The 21507-nt window shown below is 44.3% G+C and overlaps 1 protein-coding gene, 1 long non-coding RNA gene and 1 pseudogene across 5 annotated transcripts in view; 1 reads left to right on the top strand and 2 right to left on the bottom strand.

Annotated features, from left to right (window-relative positions):
- ERN1 (endoplasmic reticulum to nucleus signaling 1) overlaps window positions 1–20419 on the bottom strand; it is a 78330-nt gene extending 57911 nt beyond the window's left edge. Inside the window, exon 1 of one of the 4 annotated variants that reach the window (XM_025436509.3) lies at window positions 20196–20419. In XM_025436509.3, coding sequence (XP_025292294.1) covers window positions 20196–20249 — 54 coding nt within the window. In that variant the 5' untranslated portion in view covers window positions 20250–20419. Of the gene's footprint in view, window positions 1–1091; window positions 1156–20195 lie in introns of those variants that run through there. The other 3 variants (XM_049113967.1, XM_025436510.3, XM_025436513.3) reach the window with 3 other exon arrangements.
- Window positions 3133–20152, bottom strand: LOC118355688 (uncharacterized). The gene is made up of 2 exons (XR_004818667.2): window positions 19062–20152; window positions 3133–3888 (listed from the first exon to the last, which is right to left on the bottom strand). It is a non-coding gene; the product is annotated as an uncharacterized LOC118355688 (long non-coding RNA).
- On the top strand, window positions 15952–16049 carry LOC112653043 (U6 spliceosomal RNA; annotated as a pseudogene).
- Window positions 20420–21507: the final 1088 nt, after the last annotated feature.

Here is a 21507-nt window from a genome sequence, read left to right as displayed (position 1 = left end):
GAAAAGCCAATTTTAAGAGAGATCAATAAAACACTTTCTAGCATGCCATAATAGGCCATCACCCCTATAGGACTTTACACACACACACACACACACACACACACACACACACACCCCAACCTGTGCAGTAATAGGTCAATTCAGCATGACAGACCTTAAAATAATATTCTGAAACACAGTCCTCTGGCAGGCACTGAACAGTATTCAAGAAAAGGACATCTGCATCTATAATTCTATTTGCAGCAATATCATCTACTTCAGACTATATAAACTTAAAGTCTGGCTATTTGCAATTCTGGCTGCTTTATAAAAGCATCGAACTCAGTACTATTATTCCAACACCACTGATCCTACCTAGAAGACCATGTAGATGATGGCCAAAAACCATCAAGAATTCACCAAAGCAGCTGTTAAGACTGAAATCAGTGCCCAGTAAATGTCAGCACACACCCATTACAAATAAAGGTCTCTTGTTGACAAAAAAAAAAAAAAATTCCAAGGGCACCTGGATGGCTCAGTCAGTTAAGCATCTGCCTTCAGCTCAGGTCATGATCTCGGTGGTCCTGGGAGCAAGCCTTGTGTCTTAGGTTCCCTGCCTACTGGGAAGTCTGCTTCTCCTTCTGCCTCTACCCATTACCCCCAATTGTGTGTGCCTGCTCTCTCGGTCCCAAATAAATAAATAAAATCTTTAAAAAAAATTCACATGAGTTTAAGCCTCTTACTAATCCGGAAGACGGGGCTAAACGAGCAGATCCCAAAGGCCTACCTATGAGGATATCATATGTAAAAGCCTGATTAGAGAGACAAAGATTTTTATTCTAATCATACTCTGCTGCCCAGCCCCCATCTCATTACATGTCTGATCCAACAGTGAAGTACTCGTTCCAAACACAGAGACTTCTGGCTAGCCAAAGGTACAATGTGGCACACAAAACTCATTGTGTTTAGTCTCCCATCTGCTGACTTGGGAGAAAGATTAAGACAGAATTAAGACATTACTGACATTAAGAGACTTTCTGGTTTAATTGTGTCTGTTTTAGTGATCTCAGTCTACTACAAAATCATTCCAAACTCTATTATACTTTGTTTACCTGCAGGTAGGTCAGCAATAATCCATCAACTATCTAGTTCCTTCTAACCAGACTATTGGCTGTTATGCTTCCTGGTATTAAGTCAACAAAGGTAACCATGACATTTGCTTTGGATGGGAGTCAAGTGTCTGGTTGGGATGCAGAAAAGGGCAAGGCCTAACTGAATAGTCCTGTGTGGTTTCCAAGCTAAGCAACTAAGAGAGTTAAACTTGCATTTGTGGCAATTCTTCTGTGTGGTGTAATTAACCACCACTCAAGACAGTTACACTTCTTCAGTTTAGGCTATTCCTCTAATGGTTCTCATAAAAGGTTCCTCCTAAGTCCACTTCATTCCTGAGCTCGAAGATAGGTTACTTTCACAACAGGTGAATATATTTCCCCAAAACTGGTTCTGATGCCCCAGGCTAAGTGTCTGAGGTCAAGCAGCTGGCAGTTTTGTTTGTCTTCATGGTCCCTCTGCCATTGGCTTATATTGATACCATGAGAGAGGGAAATACACTTGGGCATGAAAGATGCTCAGTGAAACCCTGTAGCAAACCATAGCCAAGGAAACAAGCTCTTATTGTTTCGAGGAGTATCAAATCCCTAAGGTCCCAAAGCATTTTATGAACTGAAAACTAAAACCCAAGGTTACACAATCATTTAGTGGCTGAGATTTGGAATGCAGGTGTTGCCACTCTTACTTCGTTGCCTTCACTAAAGGGAAACAGCAGCAGTTTGAATCTCAAAAATTCAGAATCCTGTGAGGCTCACTTATCTTCATCGAGCAGCGTGGTAAACAAACTGATCAAGGTGAGACTTCAACCATCAATGCACTGGGAGACCACAAACCTCACAGAAAGCCAGACTTCATCTACTTGAGTCTGCATACTCATCTGCAGTTAAATGTATCATGAGGAAGCCCCCCTATGAAAACCCCAAGCAGGATGGGAGGACTCCATTAGATTCCAGATTTTTCAGTCCTGATAGTTGCAACTAAGTTGAAACTGTCAATTTTACTCTTTACACTGGCTAGAGAGTTCTTTGGCGGGGGGACAGGAACCAAGGGGGTCAAGTAGAAAGTGGATAAATGCTCTAGTTAAATAAAAGCTATCTACAAACAACTGTATTTATGACCCAATTGCGACCTAAGCTTGCCAGATGTTGCCAAGCTTTATAGTAGAAGTCAAACACTATGAAATGCAGCTCTAGTTGAGATAGATACCTGGCCAGTCAGTTCTCGCCTAGACGGAATCCCCACTGTTTCAAGTACTTGAGGATTATTACTTCCCTACTGGCCCAGTGCACCACACCCATTCTTCTCTCCTATCAGCCGGGAGAGTCAACAGGAGCCCATATGGTTCCATACGACACAGATCAAACAGTAGGGGCTGTTTACAGCTTCTGGGATAGGCTATTTTAGAGATGAAAAAGAGAGGAAGTCAAGACCTAGAGAAGTAGGGACTTGCCCAAGGCACCAGAGACAGTTAACCGTAGAGGACTGGAACCAAGGCCTCCGCCTCTCCGTCGGGTCCTTTGCCCACTACACCACACTATAATTTCACTACTTTAAAATCACGGTTCTCTAACAACCATAAGCTTAAATTACTTCAGGCCTGGAGCTCCTCCTTGAATTTTGCTGGGGCAGATGAAGATCCGCAAGTACCCTGCTCCGATATGGGGGCAGAGCTTTAGGAGGAGACCAAAATGTAATTTGTGGATTCTATATAGACACCCAATATACCAAAAGGCACTGCAAATTATACAGGGTGGGGTCTTTAAAAAATGTTCTGGATAAAAATTCCTGAGATCCCACTGGAGATCCAAGTGGGTGGGAATAACACCAGAAAAAGTTAAAGGTCATAGCCTTGACCACCATAAAAAATTCCTGCAACAGACATTTATCCAGCCCAGTTCCAATGGTTTAAAAAAAAAAAATGCTCTTTGATGATGATGATGAGGAGGATACTGTAGCCACTGCCAATTCCTTTGATGAAACGAGTCATTCTTTTAATGCCAGTGCCAAGGAAACACACATTACTGATTAGCACAGGACAACTCCTTTGAACAGCGAGAACCATTTTAATGACCAAACATACTGACGAGCTTCACATAGTAAGCCATGAGTGCTGCACTTAGCAGGAATGTGAGGCTCACAAAAAAGGAAGGAAATGCAGATCTGAATATTGACTTTTTCATGTGGAAAAAAAAATCTTATGCCACCAGATTTCCAGAATTGCAGCACAGGTTTCTATGTTCTAGGCTTCCTGGAGAGGCAAGTGTACACCTCCCTCTGCAATTCTCACACATCTGGACAGAGCTAGGAATGCAAAAGAGACTACTTGGAAGACTGTGTTGGCACAACCAAGTCTACAGAGTTGTGGTATGAAATCTGAGTGCTGAGAAATAGGCGAAGCAAGGGGACTGGCCCAGGTGCCACAAGGCTGCTTTCTCCAGCTTCCTGAGGGGTAGGCAGAGAACAGAAGCAGCAAGGCATTACCAATGGGGAGTTACCAAGCCTTTAGGGTCAAGGAAGAAGCCCTTCCAGACACCAAGGAGAAGAGAACTCCCCTCCAGACAAAGGACAAATGACCCTCTGGCACAGGGATGGGAGGATGGTGGTCCACTCGGCTGCCAGCAGGCTCCATTTTCCCAGGGACCTGTCTTCTTAAAGTCCTCATACTGGTCAGGCTTCTGCCTCATCTGGAGGTCATCCTATCTTACTGCTGATTTCTCCAGGTCAGAAAAGTGGCTGAGAGGGCATCCGCATTGTGGGGCAAGGCGGCTAAGCTCCCAACTCTGTTTTCTCTTTTGAAAACTGAGAAACAAAAAAAAAAAAAAAAGAAAACTGAGAAACAGCAACTAATTTTTTTTTAAGATTTTATTTATTTGTTTGACAGAGTGAGCATAATAAGCAGAGGGAACGGCAGGCAGGCAGAGGGAGAAGCAGCAGGCTCCCTGCTGAGCAAGGAGCCGGATGGGATGCTGGGCTTGATCCCAGGACCCTGGGATCATGACCTGAGTTGAAAGCAGACGCTTAACGGACTGAGTCACCCAGGCACCTCGGCAACATCTCTTTAAATGCTAAGAAACCAAAATAAATGTTAAGAATGTCAAAGACAAGAGTTATGTAAATATTAGGGAAGATCGTTATATTAAAGAAATTGGTGGTAGCCAAAGATGCCATCAGAAAGTAAACACACTCAAAAACCTGATTATCTACTCTTTCTCTAGCCTCAACTGCTCCCTATTTACCCTCATGGGCAGACAGCAAGTAGACAGTGGCTGGTGCTGACAATCTAAATAATTATGAAAAGGTTAAAATATGTTTGTTTGGTGGTGTTTAAGCAGGAAGAATAGAACTACTGAAGAGGTTTTCATCAAACTGTACATTTCAAGTTCAGGGACTGAATGTGAATTATCTGGAAACTCATTCATACGGTACCCCCCATTCTCTGATGATGCTTGATAGTCCAACTTCCATTTGTTATGCTTCATTGTAGTGCCTGCCAGTACCCTGTGGCTGCTAGAGGGGCAGACTCTGGAGCCAAACCATCCCGGGCAGTCGCTTAGCTCACTGCGCCTCAGTTTTCTCACCCACAAGATGGGGACGGTAATAATATCTACTTCAAAGCATTGTTAGGAGGTTTAAATGAGTGAGTACATGTAAAGTTCTTACAACAGTGCCTAGTATACAGTGAGCACCATGTAAGTGCCAGTTATTATTATGACAACTCATTAAGAACTACATGAGGCAATAGGATCTAATAACAGATCTATTCCTGCCCCAGTGGAGTTTATAGACTAATAAGGGACCAGAGTAGTCAAATAATCATGCAAACAGAATGACAAACTGCAGTGAGTACTATGAAAAAGACATACAGGGAACCCTGAGAGCCTAGGAGAAGCTGCTCTGGTCCCATGATGGGGGTGCACAGGCTCACAGTGTCAAAGGTTCTCCTAGGGACCCCTGGGTGGCTCAGTGATTGAACATCTGCCTTTGGCTCAGGTTGTGATCCCAGGGTCCTAGGATCAAGTCCTGCATCAGGCTCCCTGCAGGGAGCCTGCTTCTCCCTCTGCCTATGTCTCTGCCTCTTTCTGTGTCTCTCATGAATAAATAAAACCTGAAAAAAAAAAAAAAAGAGGTTATCCTTAAAGAGTGACATTTGAATTAAGATCTATAGGAAGCAGGGGAAGGAAGGGAGGAATTGCCTGGACAGAGGAAACAGTCTCTACAAAGATCCTGGGACTACAGATAATTTACTGTGTTTGAAGATCTGTTGGCCCAAGCTGCTGGAGAAAGCAGAGGGAGAATGGGGAAGCAGACAGAAGCCCAAGCGTGCATTCATGCAGAGTGGGCCACAGAATCAGAACCTTCTTCACATGCTTATTTGTTACCCTTGCAGCTTACAGAAAGGAGAGTGGGCTATTGTGATGGGTGTAAAGCACATCTTGGGGCGGGGGGGAAGGGGGGGGAATCCCTCCCCTAAGGTGAAATATTTGATATGCCAAACACAATCTGTGTTCACACCACAGGTGAGTCTTCTCTGGTGCTTTAACTTTTACTAACGTTAGACTATGTTTCTTAGCTGTTTCACAGCTGAGTATGAGCATAACACACCAAAACTTCATGGGCACGTTTAATAAATCACTGTTGTGGTGAAATATGGCTACAGAACGAACCCCAGAACAAGGGCTCTTGTGTTATGAGGCCCCTCACCTGAGGGATCTCTCTGGCCAGCCACCATGCGTGGGATCAGAAAGCTCCCTCTGAAGTCTTTTTAAACTTCTGGGTGTTCCATCTCCCCAGTACCTGCTCTCCGTTCCAGGGCCATTTCTGTACTGCAGGCAAAAAACTTGGTACTAACCTTATAAAATGGTAAGTCACCGGCTCACAATCACAGATTACTCAGGCAAGTTGGCAAGGATATGAAGTATTTATCAATCTCTTCCAGGCACTCCCTGTTTCACACTTCTTCCTGTTGGATTCTTCCGGGCCTCATATACCGGCTAGTTCACTCATTTCAACCCCACCCCCAGGCTGGACTCTCTCTTATCCCACAGCTATAAAGAAAGAGGGGTCGTGTCATACATAAGGCACTGGAGCTCCAAGGCCTATAACACTCCTGCCTTCAAGGAGTTTACCATCTGGCAGAAAAGTAGTACAACACAAGGGAAAAGATGGCAGGGTCCACATGCATGCCTCCTGGCAGCAGACCTGGCGGTGTGCCTAGGCCCCGCCTGGACCAATTCCCTACAACTCTGAACCCCTACTTCCCTGCTCAGGCCTTCTTCTCCTCCTGCAGGCTAGCCTGCATTCGTGTAACTCCAAAGTCTGTTAATCATGCTCTCAAAACCCCAAGTTAAAAACCCCAAATTTCCTCAGGTATCCTCAAGAGCCTGGGACATGCTCAACATATGCTTTTGGCTGAACAAAACTGAAAGGAAAAGGGATGGGATAAAGGGTATGTGATAAAGGGCGGGCTCTGGGCAAGTCATTAAATCTCTCTGGGCACCAGTTTCCAATTCTACAAAGACGGCGGGGTTGAATCTGCCTGTTAGCTCAGAAATGGGATGATCCATGATTTACCAGGCCTTCATCCCTCCTCAGGCTTTACCGCAGATTCTTCTAGCCCCAACCAATCAAAACATGCCCAAAACCCACATAAGAATTTGAGAGAGTTTAGAAGTCTTGATGCTTTTAAGCAGAGTCATTCCCAATCCTGGTCTTTCAACATCCCACTGTCTCCACTTATCTTAAAATATTTCAACATTGGAAATTAGTAATAATCTGATTCACTTAAGGTTCAGGGTGGGGAAAAGAAATACCAATAGAAATCGACTAATGTTATGTGGGAGGAAGTGGGTGACTCCTATGCGCACATTCTTGCTGTAGATACTAAAACCAACCACCTCCTAAACTGAAAGGGAGATCTCAGTCTTCTCCAAACCACAAATCAGATAAGTGATTGAACTTTACCCAGGCCCCAAAAGCCCTAAGATTTCCAAGTACTGAACTAACAGATCAAGAGGACTTTGGGATTGGTTTTCGAAGCAACTGTGGTTTGGTTCCCAGTCAGCTGAGTGGCAGAACTACAGATAAACTTGTTCTTAATCTCTATGCATAAAGGAAACCGTTTTCTGCTTTGCAAAACCAGACCACAGCAAGTGGAAAATGAACCCTAACACAATTATAGGATAAGGTCACTGTATTGCTCAGAGAAAGGTGGTGCCTTTGAAGTCAGAGATTCCCTGAACCTGGCTTTACATCTTTCTTGAAGTATTTAAATTTATCTGGAGAGCTTATAGATACTTCTACAATGGGGAAAAAAAATGGTTTAATCTTGTGTGTAAAAAACATATACATACCACATGTATATTTGGGACCAGAACCATCACAAAAATCAAAGAATTGCTGGCTCTGTTCCCTGAATTGCAGAGGTTTCTGAGATTTCCTTGACAGATTTTTAAACTTATTCTTGTCATTAAATTGGCAACAGTTACACTCAATACCTCATATTTGCTCAGTGCTTTCAAACATATGTGAGTTATCAATACCAGTCCTTCAGAAGAGGAGATGAGAAATAAACTAAGGCATAAATCTATATATTAACCCCAACACTGTGTGATATGATGCCACTCAGAGTAGGGGAAGGGCTCTTGTCTAGGAGAGGACAGTGATTAGCGAAGGACCCACACTCTGGCTGGGCACTACAGGATAGTGAGAGACACCAAATGAAACCACAGCAAATGAAACCACAGGGGTTCCTGGGTGACTCAGTGGTTGAGCGTCTGGCTTTGGCTCAGGTCATGATCCAAGCCAGGGTCCTGGGATCGAGTTCCGCATCAGGCTCCCCACAAGAAACCTGCTTCTCCCTCTGCGTAGGTCTGTGTGTCTCCCATGAATAAAAAAAAAATCTTAAAAAAAAAAAAAAAAAAACCCACAGCCCATTGTTGTGGCAACTCCCAGGCCCTCATCTCCCTTGCTCGCTCTGCTCTAGGTTTTCTTTCTTTCCATAGAATTTTATCACTTTCTCACAAACATATTTATGCATTTATCATGCTATTATGGCTTTACTCTGTCCACTAAGTAGAAGTTTCCTGGGATCCCTGGGTGGCGCAGCGGTTTGGTGCCTGCCTTTGGCCCAGGGCGCGATCCTGGAGACCCGGGATCGAATCCCATGTCGGGCTCCCGGTGCATGGAGCCTGCTTCTGTCTCTGCCTCTCTCTCTCTCTCTCTCTCTCTCTCTCTCTCTCTCTGTGACTATCATAAAAAAAAAAAAAGCTCCATGAGAGTTTGGAGTCTGGATCTCTGCATAGCACTAGCATGTGGTAAATGCTCAATAAATGTTTAAAAAAAAAAAAAAAAGTAGAAGTTTCCTGAGGGCACATGCCCTTGTTTTATTCATTAATGTGCCCCCAGCACCTCAAACGTGTTGGCCTATAATATATATCCTATAAAACAGGTGAATGAATTAATTGATGGAATCTACTACATCTGGGAGCTAGGGAAGCTGGGAGGCCCAAAGCAAAGCAGCCTTCCTATCTTTGACAACTCAGGTAAGAATGGATGTGAAGCTGTACAGTGTCAGGGGGACTGGTCATTTTAACCTAAATGGTGTTCCCAATTTGGAAAGACATTTAGGAAAAGGCCGGCCTAGATTTTCTAGTTTCATACCTTATTTTACAGAGGAAGAAAGAGAAAGGAAATAACTCATCTGCCCAAAGTCTCCTAGCTGGCAAGCACCCAAACCCTCACCTCCCACTTCCCACTCATTGAAAAAAATACGATGTGTATCGTATGGGTTAAAACACACATGAAAACAGAAGACTGTGCCTACAAACTACATCTCAAAAGAGCTAAAATGACAAGCTACACATATCCGACTACCTGAGGAGAACAGAACTGGGATTTTTGGTCAGAAAACACAGCCTCATCCCGAAGTTTACCCAACTGTTAGGTCAGATGCTCAGCCCCATGTAGACACTGTCATCAAAGAGTGACCTCCCAATCCTACTGACATTTGTCACCATTGATCCAGCCAGGCTTTAGATTTGGTCAAGCCCAGTCTACGTGACACTCAGAAGCGAGGTCCGCTTGTTTCTAAACTACCCATTTGAATTCCTAGGGTAACAACCAAGGCCAGTCCAGTTGCTGAGACACCAGGCTCACCAGCTCCTGCATGCATTCTACAATCAGGCCCTTCAACGTACCTGATGCAAAATTCCTGCGGGCTGATGAATAATCCAGATACCCAGCCCTCCCAGGAGAAGGGGAAAGCAGGTATCACAAACCATACCCTCCCACAGTTTGCTTCCAACCCACATTCTCACCCTGATAAGAAAGTTCCTTTTTGTTTATATGCTTCATTCTTGTACTTTATTGAACCCACTCCTTTCACAAGTTTCTTCCAACACCCACTCCTCTTAGCTGCTTCACTGTGGCTCCAGTAGGTTATTTTTATTTATTTATTTTTAAAGATTTTATTTATTCACGAGAGAGAGAGAGAGAGAGGCGCAGAACACAGGGAGAAGCAGGCTCCCTGCAGGAAGCCTGACGTGGGACTCGATCCCAGGTCTCCAGGATCAGGCCCTGGGCTGAAGGCAGCGCTAAACCGCTGAGCCACCGGGGCTGCCCTAGCAGGTTCTCTTAAAATCCAGAGAAAGTACTGTGAAGGAACCTAGAAGCCAGTATTGTTCGGATTCCTTAGGCCTCTTAATATATGGAGAAGGCAAAAATACTAGATAAGCATGAAGTAGAACTTTAAACAATTCTAAATATCTTATAATTCATTGACTAAGTGTATTTAATACAAAGCCAGTTTATAAGTTAAAGCTGATTTCTTAAAAAGCAATTTCAGTAGTTAGTACTCAGAGGAAAAAAAATCTCTCTCTGGAATTACCAGTTCTTCAAAAGTTGGGTACTACAATATATTGGAAAAAGTACAATGCCAGCTTGTCCATTACTAGTTCTGCCACTAACTAGCAGGACATATCAATCCCAATTTCTCTACAAAATGAGCCAAATCTGTCTCCAGTCTGGTCCAGTGTTCTGATGTGACAAGGCACATGGAGATACATTTGCTTGTCCAGGATTAAGGTACAGGAATTACCTGACAGCACATTAGAGTCCCCTGGGGCTTGAAAAACTTTTTTTCAAGTCCCAGATGTCTAGTTAAGAAATGGGCAGAAGACATGAACAGACATTTCTCCAAATTAGACATACAAATGGCCAACAGACATATGAAAAAATGCTCCACAGCATTTGGCATCAGGAAAATACAAATTAAAACCACAATGAGATACCACCTCACGCCAATCAGAACGGGTAAAATTAAGACAGGAAACAACAAATGTTGGCGAGGACATGGAGAAAGGAGAACCCTTTGCATTACACTGTTCGTGGGAACGCAAGCTGGTACAGCCACTCTGGAAAATAGTATGGAGGTTCCTTGAGAGCTACCCTACAACCCAACAATTGCACTACTAGGAATTTACCCCAAAGATACAAATATAGTGAAACAAAGGGGTACCTGCACCCCAACGTTCATAGCAGCAACATCCACAACAGCCAAACTGCAGAAGGAGCCAAGATGTCCGTCGACAGATGAATGGATAAAGATGTGGGTGGGGTGTGTGTGTATATACACACAAACAACAGAATACTACTCAGCCATTAGAAAGGATGAATACTTAACCATTTATATGGTCATGGATGGAACTGGACAGTATTATGCTGAGCGAAATAAGTCAATCAGATAAAGACACTTACATGGTTTCACTCATATATGGAATATAAGAAATAGCACAGAGGATCATAGAGTAAGGGAGAAAGAACTGAATGGGAAGTCATCAGAGAGGGAGAAAAACCATGAGAGAGCCTTAACTATAGAGGGTTGCTGGAGGGAACATTGGAGGGGGATGGGGTAATTAGGTAATGGGCATTAAGGAGGGCACATGATATAATAAGTACTGGGTGGTAAACACAACTGATGAATTACTTTAACACTACATCAGAAATTGAGTATGTATTATAGATTGGAGGAGGGAGGAGGGAAGGGAGGAAAGAAAGAGGGAGGGAGAGAGGAAGAGAGAGAGAGAGAGAGAGAGAGAGAAGAAAAAGCTAGGCTCCATTCCTTGAGATTCTGACTTCAGTCACTTTAGGTGGCACCCCAACAGAGGGTTTTTAAAGAGCTCCCCAGGTGACTCTAGGTGACTAATTCAGCCTGGGCTGAGAGGCACTGCCTCCAGTAACACATTCCTAGCTGCAGCTGTGGCCCTGCAGACAGGTGTTTCTCTCACTCCTAGAGGCCCCTCAGGCCTGATGGGCTATTTCCTTTGAGAAAAGAGATCTGACTCAGTTTGGTCAACGAACTCCTATGACCCAACTGAAGATCAATGACAATATCAGGTTCTAGGAATTCTGACAGCACCATTTGTTCAGAAAATGTATGAAAAAATTTGGTTTCCATGACAAACACTTCTGCAGCCTAGACAAACAATTACTCCCTCATCTGAAGTAGAGGGGGGGAAATAATCCACTGGAGAAAGGGGTGATTTTGAATTATAATTATAAATTAGTCTACTAACTAGGGAAATCATGTTTAATACATAAGAGGACAGCCCTAGATCAAGGTTCATTTTTTAACAATGAAACATCATGCTGAGTGAAAAATGAAACTGACTTGGAATAATCACAAACCATTTATCATACAGGGTTTGGCAATGGAAAAATTAATCTCATTACTGATGTGAGGAGCCCATCAAGAGGATCTCACACACTATGGTTCATGCCCACCCAATCAAGTATCCTGGAAGCCTCCCTCACTCTGTAGAACACTACTGATGAGATCCCATTAAAGGATACAGCAACATCTTCCATCCCCCTTCTCTCCCCCTACAAAAATTCATAACCCATATGCCTGATGATAAAACAGCTCCTTGTTTCATTGGTCTTAAACAGCTTCAAAAAGGAATATTCAATCATTATCTGCTGAGTGCTCACTACAGTGGGTATGGCCAACTCACCATGCTGAAAGCCACAGAGGATACAGATAAGCAAGACAGGGTCCCTGCCTTCCAGGGCAAACCAGCAAGAGAAGTGACAGCCCTCTTCCCCCGCCCCCCACTTCCTGGTAGCCCCCTCTCTCCCTCATTACATTCTCCTGAGACTCATCTAACCTAATCTTCGTCCCTCCATTGTGGTCCAAGGCCAAGGCCACTCTCTCTCCTGTCACCACAGACCCACTTCCTGGTGCCAGAACTGCTGGAGAGGTAAGGGCCTCTGCAAATGTGAACAACCCAGGCCCAACCTGATGACTAGAGGGTTATCTCTTTTCAGGATTTAATACCAAAGACTGACTGCACCATGGAAGAGCAATTCTGGTTAAAGCCTTCTAAGACATGAACTTTCAGTTTTGCTAGTTCAGAAACATTTCTGGGCGAGATCTTACCGAAAAACATGCACCTGCTTGGATATTATTAGACACAAGCAAAGAAATGAGCTTAAACTATGACCCTGTTTGAAGGGCCTCTGAATCTCCACTCTACCCACGATCACTGGACTTAACTCCAGAGTTGAAAATGGTTTTTCTCGCTGACAGAGTCTCTCAGATGAAAGCAGTGTTTCTAGCTCAAAGCTGCATCTTTCTACTACTGGAATAAAAGGGTTAGAGGCCATGACTTTCAAGGGAGGAACAAGAGCATTATCTGAGCATGTTCCTGAGCTTCCAAGAAAGTCTACTTCTCTCCCCTATCCTCTGTAAAGCCAATCTCTCCTTGCAATATGGTCGGTCACCCGCTCAAAGTGTGACTGGGGTAAACTGATGGGTTCTAACAAACCCACCAGAACATAAATAAGCACTGTAGGAGCTGCTCTTCAAAGGGAAACAGAAGGATTAGATTCAAAGTTCAGTTCCACCACCAAAGTATGACCTTGGACAGGTCACCAGCCCTCTGTGGCCTCAGTTTCCTCATCTGTCTGCTCTGGGGAACACAGCAGAGCAACTATTGTTCAACTTGGGAGGGGAGGGCATGGTATAGGCCCCAAATATCACCCTCCAAGGTTCTAATCAGCTCCCACTGTTACTGATGGATGCACATCATCCTATTCCTTACTTGGGGTGGGGAAAATACTGAGACCCATCGGGCTAGATCAACAAAACTCCTTCTCTGACTCTAGTTATCTTGAGGGACTATCCATTTACTCATATATGCTCCCACTGCTCACAATACTTCTGGAGTTTTCTGGAAATCCCCTTCAAAGAATATACTTTTTGAATCCCCTAAGTGATAGAAAATGTTTAGTTGGTTTTTAAAAACAAGCAAAATCAAATCCAAGTGTCCTCAATAAATTATGCAATCAAGCTGATGAACAGTTTTGACTAAAATTTCAGCATGAACCATGTAGAAGTTATATTCAAGCAAACACCAGAAGGAATTGGGAAAGGTTTTCAACTGTGTAAGGATCATTGGCTTAAGAGTATATGTTTGGGGCAGCCCCAATGGCGCAGCGGTTTAGCACCGCCTGCAGCCTGGGGTGTGATCCTGGAGACACGGGATCGAGTCCCACGTTGGGCTTCCTGCATGGAGCCTGCTTCTCCCTCTGCCTGTGTCTCTGCCTGTCTCTCTCTCTCTCTCTCTAATAAATAAATAAATCTTTTTAAAATAACAACAACAAAAAAGAGTATATGTTTGCTTTTTTGGAGTTCCTTGTTTTAAAGTTGAATGACTAAAACGGTTAAGTAAATTCCTAAATGAAATACTGGAAAATTTAAAAAAAAGTTTTTGAACTGATTTGTATGACACGAACCCTGACCCCCGAGGGGGCGATTATTTGGAAAGACATAACATTCTCTTGCAATGAATTAAGTTTAGGTACATTTGTGAAAAGACAAAACACCACTAAAGGCATTACTCCATCATCAAATAGTACCGCAATCTTCCCAGGAAACACAGCTGTATGGACAAGCTATAGGTTTAAGAACTATGGCCTCCACCAGGGACATTCAATGCACCAACTCCTGATTTATTAAGAGGCTTGAGGCAGAAGTTTAAATGGCCTCATGACAAACTACAGAAAGAATCTCGTCTGCAAAGGGTTGGCTACCCTCAAAACCAAACTCGCAGAATTATCCCGAGGTATTTCAGGGTGTTCATGGGAGCCACATCTGCTAGAAAGCTGATCTGAAACCACTGCAGACCAAAGGACTCTGCAAACAAGTTACTTAACAAATCAGAATAAAACATTTCTCAGCAGCTTTTAGGTATATAAGGTGTCATCAAGAGACTGCTGTGGTTATTTACATCTACAGCATATAAACAAAACAAAATCTAAACATTCCATTTTCCTTTGACCTAAAATCCACACTGCTAAAAGAAAACAGGTTACTTTAAAATGATTACTATAAAACCAATTTAAAGGGTAGTTTTGTGCTTTTAAAAACCTCCAATGTTGCTTGGAGTCTGGGGAAGAGGGCAAGAGTAAATAAGATTAGCAAATTCTGGTTCTGAGAATTTATTCCAAGGAAATAATTAGGTAGTTAAGATATACTTAGCAACAAGAGGGCTTATCACATTGCTTTTCGGGGATTTAAAAAAGATTTTATTTGAGAGAGAGAGAGAGAGAGAATGAGGAGCAGGGGGAGGAACAGAGGGAGAGGGAGAAGTGGAATCCCCAGTGAATGGGAGCTGACACGGGGCTCGGTCCTAGGACCCCAAGATCATGACCTGAGCCCAAGTCAGATGCTTAACTGAGCCACCAGGCACCCCATCATACTGTTTATAGTAATGAAAATTAAAAACAGCCTCAAAGTTGGTTGGTTGATCCAAAAAAAAAACAAAACAAAACATAGTATATCCATTCAGAGAAGTAATATACAGCAGTGAGTATAATGTTGCAGAATTAAATTTATTGACACAGAAAGATCTAGGATATGCTCCAGAAAAAAAAATATCTATGCAAGTATGTGCACAGAAGAAAATGTCTAGAAGGATATATATCAAGATATTAGATCAGCCGTCCAGGAAATGCAAATCAAAACCATAATGAGTTACCACTTCACACCCACTAGGCTGACTACAGTCAAAAAGAGAATATCAAGTGTTGGTGAGGATGTAGAAAAATTAGAACCTTCTTACACTGCAGGTGGGAATGTCAATTAGCACAGGTGCTTTGGTAAATCGTTTGCCAATTCCTTAAAAGGTTAAATATAGTTACATGACCCAGAAATCTCACGCCTAGGTATATACCCAAGAAAAATGAAAATACATGGCCATTAAAAAAATCTGGACATAAATGTTCATAGCAGCATTATTCATAATAGCCAAAAGGGGGAAACAACCCCCATGTCCATCAACTTAAGAATGGACAAACACAACGTGGTATATCCATATAATTGAATATTCAGCAATAAAAAAAGAACATCAATACAACATGGATAAACCTTGAAAACATTATGCTTAGTGAAAGAAGCCAGTTACAAAAGACATATGCAGTATGATTCTGTTTTTATGAAATGTCCAGGACAAATCTATAGAAAGTCGATTCCTGGTTGCCAGGGGCTGGGAAGTGAGTGGGAAATAGGAAGTGACAGCTAATGGGTAAAGTTTCTTTTGGAAATGATGAAAATATTATAAAATTGACTATGGTGATGGTTGCACAGTTCTGTAAATATACTAAAAACCACTGAATTATACACTTTAAATAGGTGAACTGTAGGATATGTGAATTATAGGTCAATAAAGCTCTTTAAAATGTTAGCATAGGTAATGCTTGGATACTATGATTATAGGTTTGGTTAATTTAGACTTATTTATGATTTTTTACATTTCTATTAAAAATATGATTACTTTGAGGGATTTTTTAAAAATTTCCCATGTTGTGCTCACTTCAGCAGCACATACACTAAAATTGGAATGATTTTAGTGTGGCCCCTGTGCAAGGATGACAAACAAATATGTGAAGCATTCCATACTTTAAAAAAATCTTCCCATGTTACCACAGAAAGCAACACACACACTAAAGATTTAAAGAAAGGGAAACAACCTTTCCTTATAATAATGGGAAAACTGGAAACAACCCATAGGACCTCAGAAAGGTGGTCACTAGGCAAAGCATGTTTATTACCATATCAATCCTGGTCAGTATGACTATAGTTGCCAACCTCAAGCTGGGCACAGAAGGCTCAAATGCTTTTGGCAAGGGATGATTTAATAAGGTGCTAGTGACAAATGCAATAACATACTCAGAAAATTTCCTAACAGTTATAGAAAACTTCTGTGAAACTAAACATAAATGTAGAACACATATTTTTACACTGTTGTATTTGCTTTGTGTGAACAAAGATCACATGATAATCAGAAGTGATGTAGAGGGGCGCCTGGCTGGCTCAGTCAATAGATATTGCATGTGACTCTTGATCTCAGGGTCGTGAGTTCAAGCCCCACTCTGGGCATAGAGCTAACTTAAAAAAAAAAAAAAAAAAAAGAGATGTAGAGACTAAAAATAAATTAAAAAAAAAAAAAGAATGGAAGCAGGGAGTTTATGATTACTTTTAAAAATTCTACTTTTCCCAATCTGGTCTGTTGCACTGATTTGAATATCACTAAGACTGTGTTGCTCTGAGGCAGACAAGTCCGAAACCAAACCGGGTATATAGGTAAAGATAGAGATAGAAAAGAAAAAAAAAAATCCCCAACCCCTGGGAAATACAGCCAACCAGCATGTTTATTATTCACAAACTATGATTCACTGTCCCTATTTTTTTTAAGCCAGCATCACACTCTAATCATATTGCTAGGTTACAGGCCCCTAGTTATTTGTGCATAATAAAAACGGAATCCATTAAAATGATACATTACATTTTTCTCGTCTATATCATCTCTTTAGGGAGACCATTTGACCATTATAAAACATAGACAATATTGAACCTAAAGATTACTTTGGATCCCCAAACCAGAGAGGTTTCCAGCGAAAATGAAATCATTATCCAAAGATTCCTCAATCTGAAAAACGGAGTCAAAATCTGAAGCAGGCAAAGAACGGGTTTACCCCAGGACCACGCAGGCGGCGCTACTCTGTCCAGGCAAGAAATCTTTACGTAGCTCACTGGTTTTACATTTAGGAATACAGTCTACTATTGAACTCTCTCAAGAGGAACTCTCATACACATTTTCTCTTGTGCTCTGAGAAGCTAAACTACTGTGGAAAGCCCAACTGGCAGGCAGGTTAATGAAACAAAAAACACACACGTGCACAACTACAGTCCAATTTCATGATGAGCAGCCCTGATCTGAGCTTGAGGAAACATTCTCCTCACGGCGTCAGCATAAATACTTGATAACTCCTACTAGGATAATTCATGCAGGTGATAACTATCAGAGCAAATGATAAGCAAGGACATTCCTAGTTAAGACTTGCATCCCAGATGGTATCCTCAGTGTGTTTTTATATATACATGGTCCTCAGTTCTTGGTGACATTGTTTATTCTCCTCTAAAACTGAAACACTGGTTATTAAAAGAAACTGTATATATTATAGTTGAAGAAAGTATTTTGCCTCACGTACTACAGATCTCTCTGGTACTTGGCAGAAATGGCACATAAACACCATTAAGTAAGGACTGTGACAGCGATGATGTAACGCACACCAACGTTAGGTACAAGATCCAGGTCTAGGAAGGAGGGAAAAGACTCTAAATAAGCACAATTTGGATTAACAAGAGACAGCCTGAAGTTAGTAACACTGATGTTACTGCATTTTGGATATGATAGCCTAGAGTCTCAGCCTATGATGAGTCAATGTCTGGCTCAATCAGACACACACTCTTGAAAGAAAATCACAGTATTGCTTCCAACGCACTAGTTATTTCATCAATCAAAAAGAAACAGCACTGGGGCACCTGGCTGGCTCAGTCAGAAGAGCATGTGACTCTTGGTCTCAGGGTCATGAGTTCAAGCTCCATATTGGGTATAGAAATTACTTAAAATAGATTTAAAACTTAAAAAAGCATTGAAAAATTTCTTGCTGAGGCACAGTATAATTTTTTTTTAAATGGACAGTAAAAAAAACAGGGACGGGGTTTATATTTACTACCTATGATATGCAAGGTGCTTTCACATGTGCTAGTGATCCTCACTTCACATAACAGAAAACAGACTCTCTGAGAAGTAAAATAACTTGTCTGAGGGCACAGCTAGCAAGCGACCGGTTTGAACTCAGGTTTGTCCAATTTTATACCCAATATGTTCTGCAGGACATCACTGCTGCCTAGTTTAACTGCAAACTCTGCAATGGATTCCACTTAGAATATAATAGTTCTATGTTTGAGGATCAAAATTTTTGCTGGTAGATAATTCTAAGAGTGAAATTCTAACATTTTACTTACAAAGCAGTTACGTGAAAATGTAATTTTTTGATAAGGGTTTGGAATATTTTACTATGAACTTTGAGAAGTTTGGATTTCTAAATACAATTTGGAAATATTTACACAAACTGAAACTATAGTCCCAAATAAAGCTAAATAGTTATTTTTGGCTCTAAGTTACTCAATAACTAAAATACTAGAATCCTGTGAAAGAACAACCCACGGAAAAATGTGGCGAAGACCATATATATACTTAGGCCCTGATACAAAATGATCAATTTCCATAACATTTGTTTGGTCCTTCTGTTTATATTCTTATTTATGAACAGCTGCCAAGCAACAGTTAACCAATCCAAGGTGAAGCGAAGTGTTCAAGTTCAAAGTGTGACCCTAGTTATGAAAGTGGAATTTTTTTTAATTAGAGATAAAACTTGGGGTGCCTGAGTGGCTCAGTTGGTTTAGCATCTGCCTTGTGCTCAGGTTATGATCCCAGGGTCCTGGGATGAAACCCTGTGGGGCTCTGTGCTCAGCGGGGAGTCTACTTCTCCCTCATAGCGGCCCCCCCCCCATATTTCCTTCTTTCTCAAATAAATAAAATCTTTAAAAAAAGAAAAACTTAACTTACATGAGTTTTACTGTGAAGTGTGTACAAGTCTTTCTCTAACCCCCATCCTAAATTTGAAAAAGGTGATCTTATATCTTCATCTGTTTCCAAATTCTTGTTACTCCGAGAGCATGGACTATTATTTACCAAAAGTGCATAACCTCCGAAGACTTCACAGTGTGGTACTCAGGTACACACGTGTCAGTTCTCCACCTGGACACACCGGGTACACGATATACCATATTAAAGGGTACAGTGTGGAAGTCATTAAACAGAACCTGAACCGATGTACCATACCCACATCCTGAACAATGCGTTTTTTAAAAACCACTAATTTAGGTTCTTTCAACTAGAAGGAAAAGAGGCAACTCTGTCCACAAAATGTCCTCCCGAGACACGGAGCCCATATCCACAGGCTGAGTAGAGGCCTTAAATAGTTAAATCAATGTAATCCAGGCGCTTCTCTCCAGGAAAAGATGAAAAGAGGTTTCCAGACGGCTCCACAGAGCTCTACAAGAGGAGACCGTCTTTCATTTCAAGTTTTGAAGCGGCTCCACCGCTGTCCCACATGGGATCTTAAAAGGAGCGTAATTCCCACAGCTTAACTTGCTTAGCGAAGTCGTGGTGCACAAAAGGAAGCCCCTTGCCTCCGAGTCCTTAGAAACCTGCAAGGCAGGTAAGCAGAACCAACCTCGCAGGTAAAAACGCTGGCCCGCTCCCAGCTGCATTCGTTTCCCAAAGTTCTCGCATTTTCAAAAGTTCAAACAAGGATTATAAACGCAAGACATTCCCTTCCCCCCGATTACAGGGGCCCTTTTCCGTCCTTGCCCCGGCGCCACGCCAGGCAGTGCCCGCGCCCACCTGCGGGAAGGGTCCGGCAGGTGGGGCGGCCTCCCAAGCGCCCCGGGCCTTCCAGAGGCCCCGAAGTTGTGCGGGAGCGCCCGGGGCCGCGGGAGACGCAGCCCGTGACAGCCGCGCTGGCCGGCGAGGCCCCTCGGGAGGCGTGCGCGGCGGCCAGGCCGGCCCGGAGGGGCTCGCTCCCCGCCCGAGCCTCGGCTGGGGCGCGCGGGGCCTCGGGCCGCCACCGCCACCGAGCTCCCGGCTGGACCCCAGTCCCCGCGCGGTCCCCCACCCCGCGCTCCTCCGGTCACTCACCCCGGGGCCGGGCAGCAGCAGCGCCAGCAGCGCCAGCAGCAGCCGGGCCGGCATGGCGAGGACTTGGGCCTGGCTCCCGGCCCGGCCGGCCGGCTGCGGGGGGCGGTGCGGGCGGGCGGGCTGAGGACGGGGCGGGGGCGCCGCGACGACAGCGCCGCGGCGGCAGGACTTCAGCGGACGCAGAGCTGACTAGGCGGTGGTGGCACCCCCATGCCCAGCCCTATAAGCGCCGGGTGCCGGCGCTTCTTCCGGTCGGGGCGGGGCCGGGGGCGGGGCTGACCTAGAGGCGGCCCCGAAACTGGGCGGGAGCCGGGCCTGAAGGCGGAGCCGGGGGCGGGGCTGTGCCGCCGGGGCGGGGCCGCGGCGGGGATGCAGCGGAGGGGGCGGGGCCGTCCGGGGGCGGGGCCGCGGCGGAGGGGCGGGGCCGGGCCGGAGGGCGGGGCTGCGGCGGAGGGGGCGGGGCCGCGGCGGGGATGCAGCGGAGGGGGCGGGGCCGGGCCGCGGCGGAGGGGCGGGGCCGCGGTGGAGAGGCGGGGCCGCGGCGGAGGGGCGGGGCCGCAGCGGGGCAGGCCTCCTGCCCGCGGAGCGTACGCGGCCCGGCCTCCGACACTGGGGAGAAGGAGCAGGCCTGGGTGTCCCGAGTCTGGGGCGCTGAACGAGTGAGGCAGGGAGCTTTGCCGAAGGCTGAGGGAGGCGGGCAGTCCCGCCACGCGGTGCACCCTGGCCCCAGGCTGTCCCACCAGCCCCGCCCAGAAACCCGCTATGTAGGAATCAGGGGAAAGGCCAGGAGACGGGCGGTGCCGGCTGTCCAGAGCCCGCGTCTTTCCGTCGTGGTGGAATCGTGGGCGACCTCCGGAGCCGGGATCGGGAGCTGGCAGGGAGTCCAGCAAACACACTTCAGCCCATGCGCTGAGATCCGCAGCTCTGGGGTCCTCCAGCTGTGCCTCAGCTAGCCCGAAGGCCCCTTTCTGCCCTTTGCCCTCAGGAATTCCCCTCAACTCATGTCCAACAGCCATCTATTCCCTCTGGAATAAACTACAGACAAGTCATTCTCCAAAAATTATAAGCAAAGAAGGAAACCAATTCGGCCCGTTTGTATTGTGTTTAAGTGGCATTTAATAGATGTGACATTGTGGCACTAGAAATGACATGTGCCACAATTCATTGGAGGGAGTGGATTGAGGACTCATACAGGATCTATTTGAGGATTATGGACTATTAACCTGAATTTAAACGTCTGGCACCCATTTGGTCACTGGGTCCCATGCTGCTCTCAACTTGAATGGAAGTGGGGAGAGAAGACATTGCTTGT

The sequence above is a fragment of the Canis lupus genome, chromosome 9 (genome assembly GCF_003254725.2).
Source record: "Canis lupus dingo isolate Sandy chromosome 9, ASM325472v2, whole genome shotgun sequence".
Taxonomy (NCBI): Eukaryota; Metazoa; Chordata; class Mammalia; order Carnivora; family Canidae; genus Canis; species Canis lupus.
The sequence above is the reverse complement of the archived record's forward strand: the minus strand, read 5'-3'. Positions and strand labels throughout refer to the sequence as shown.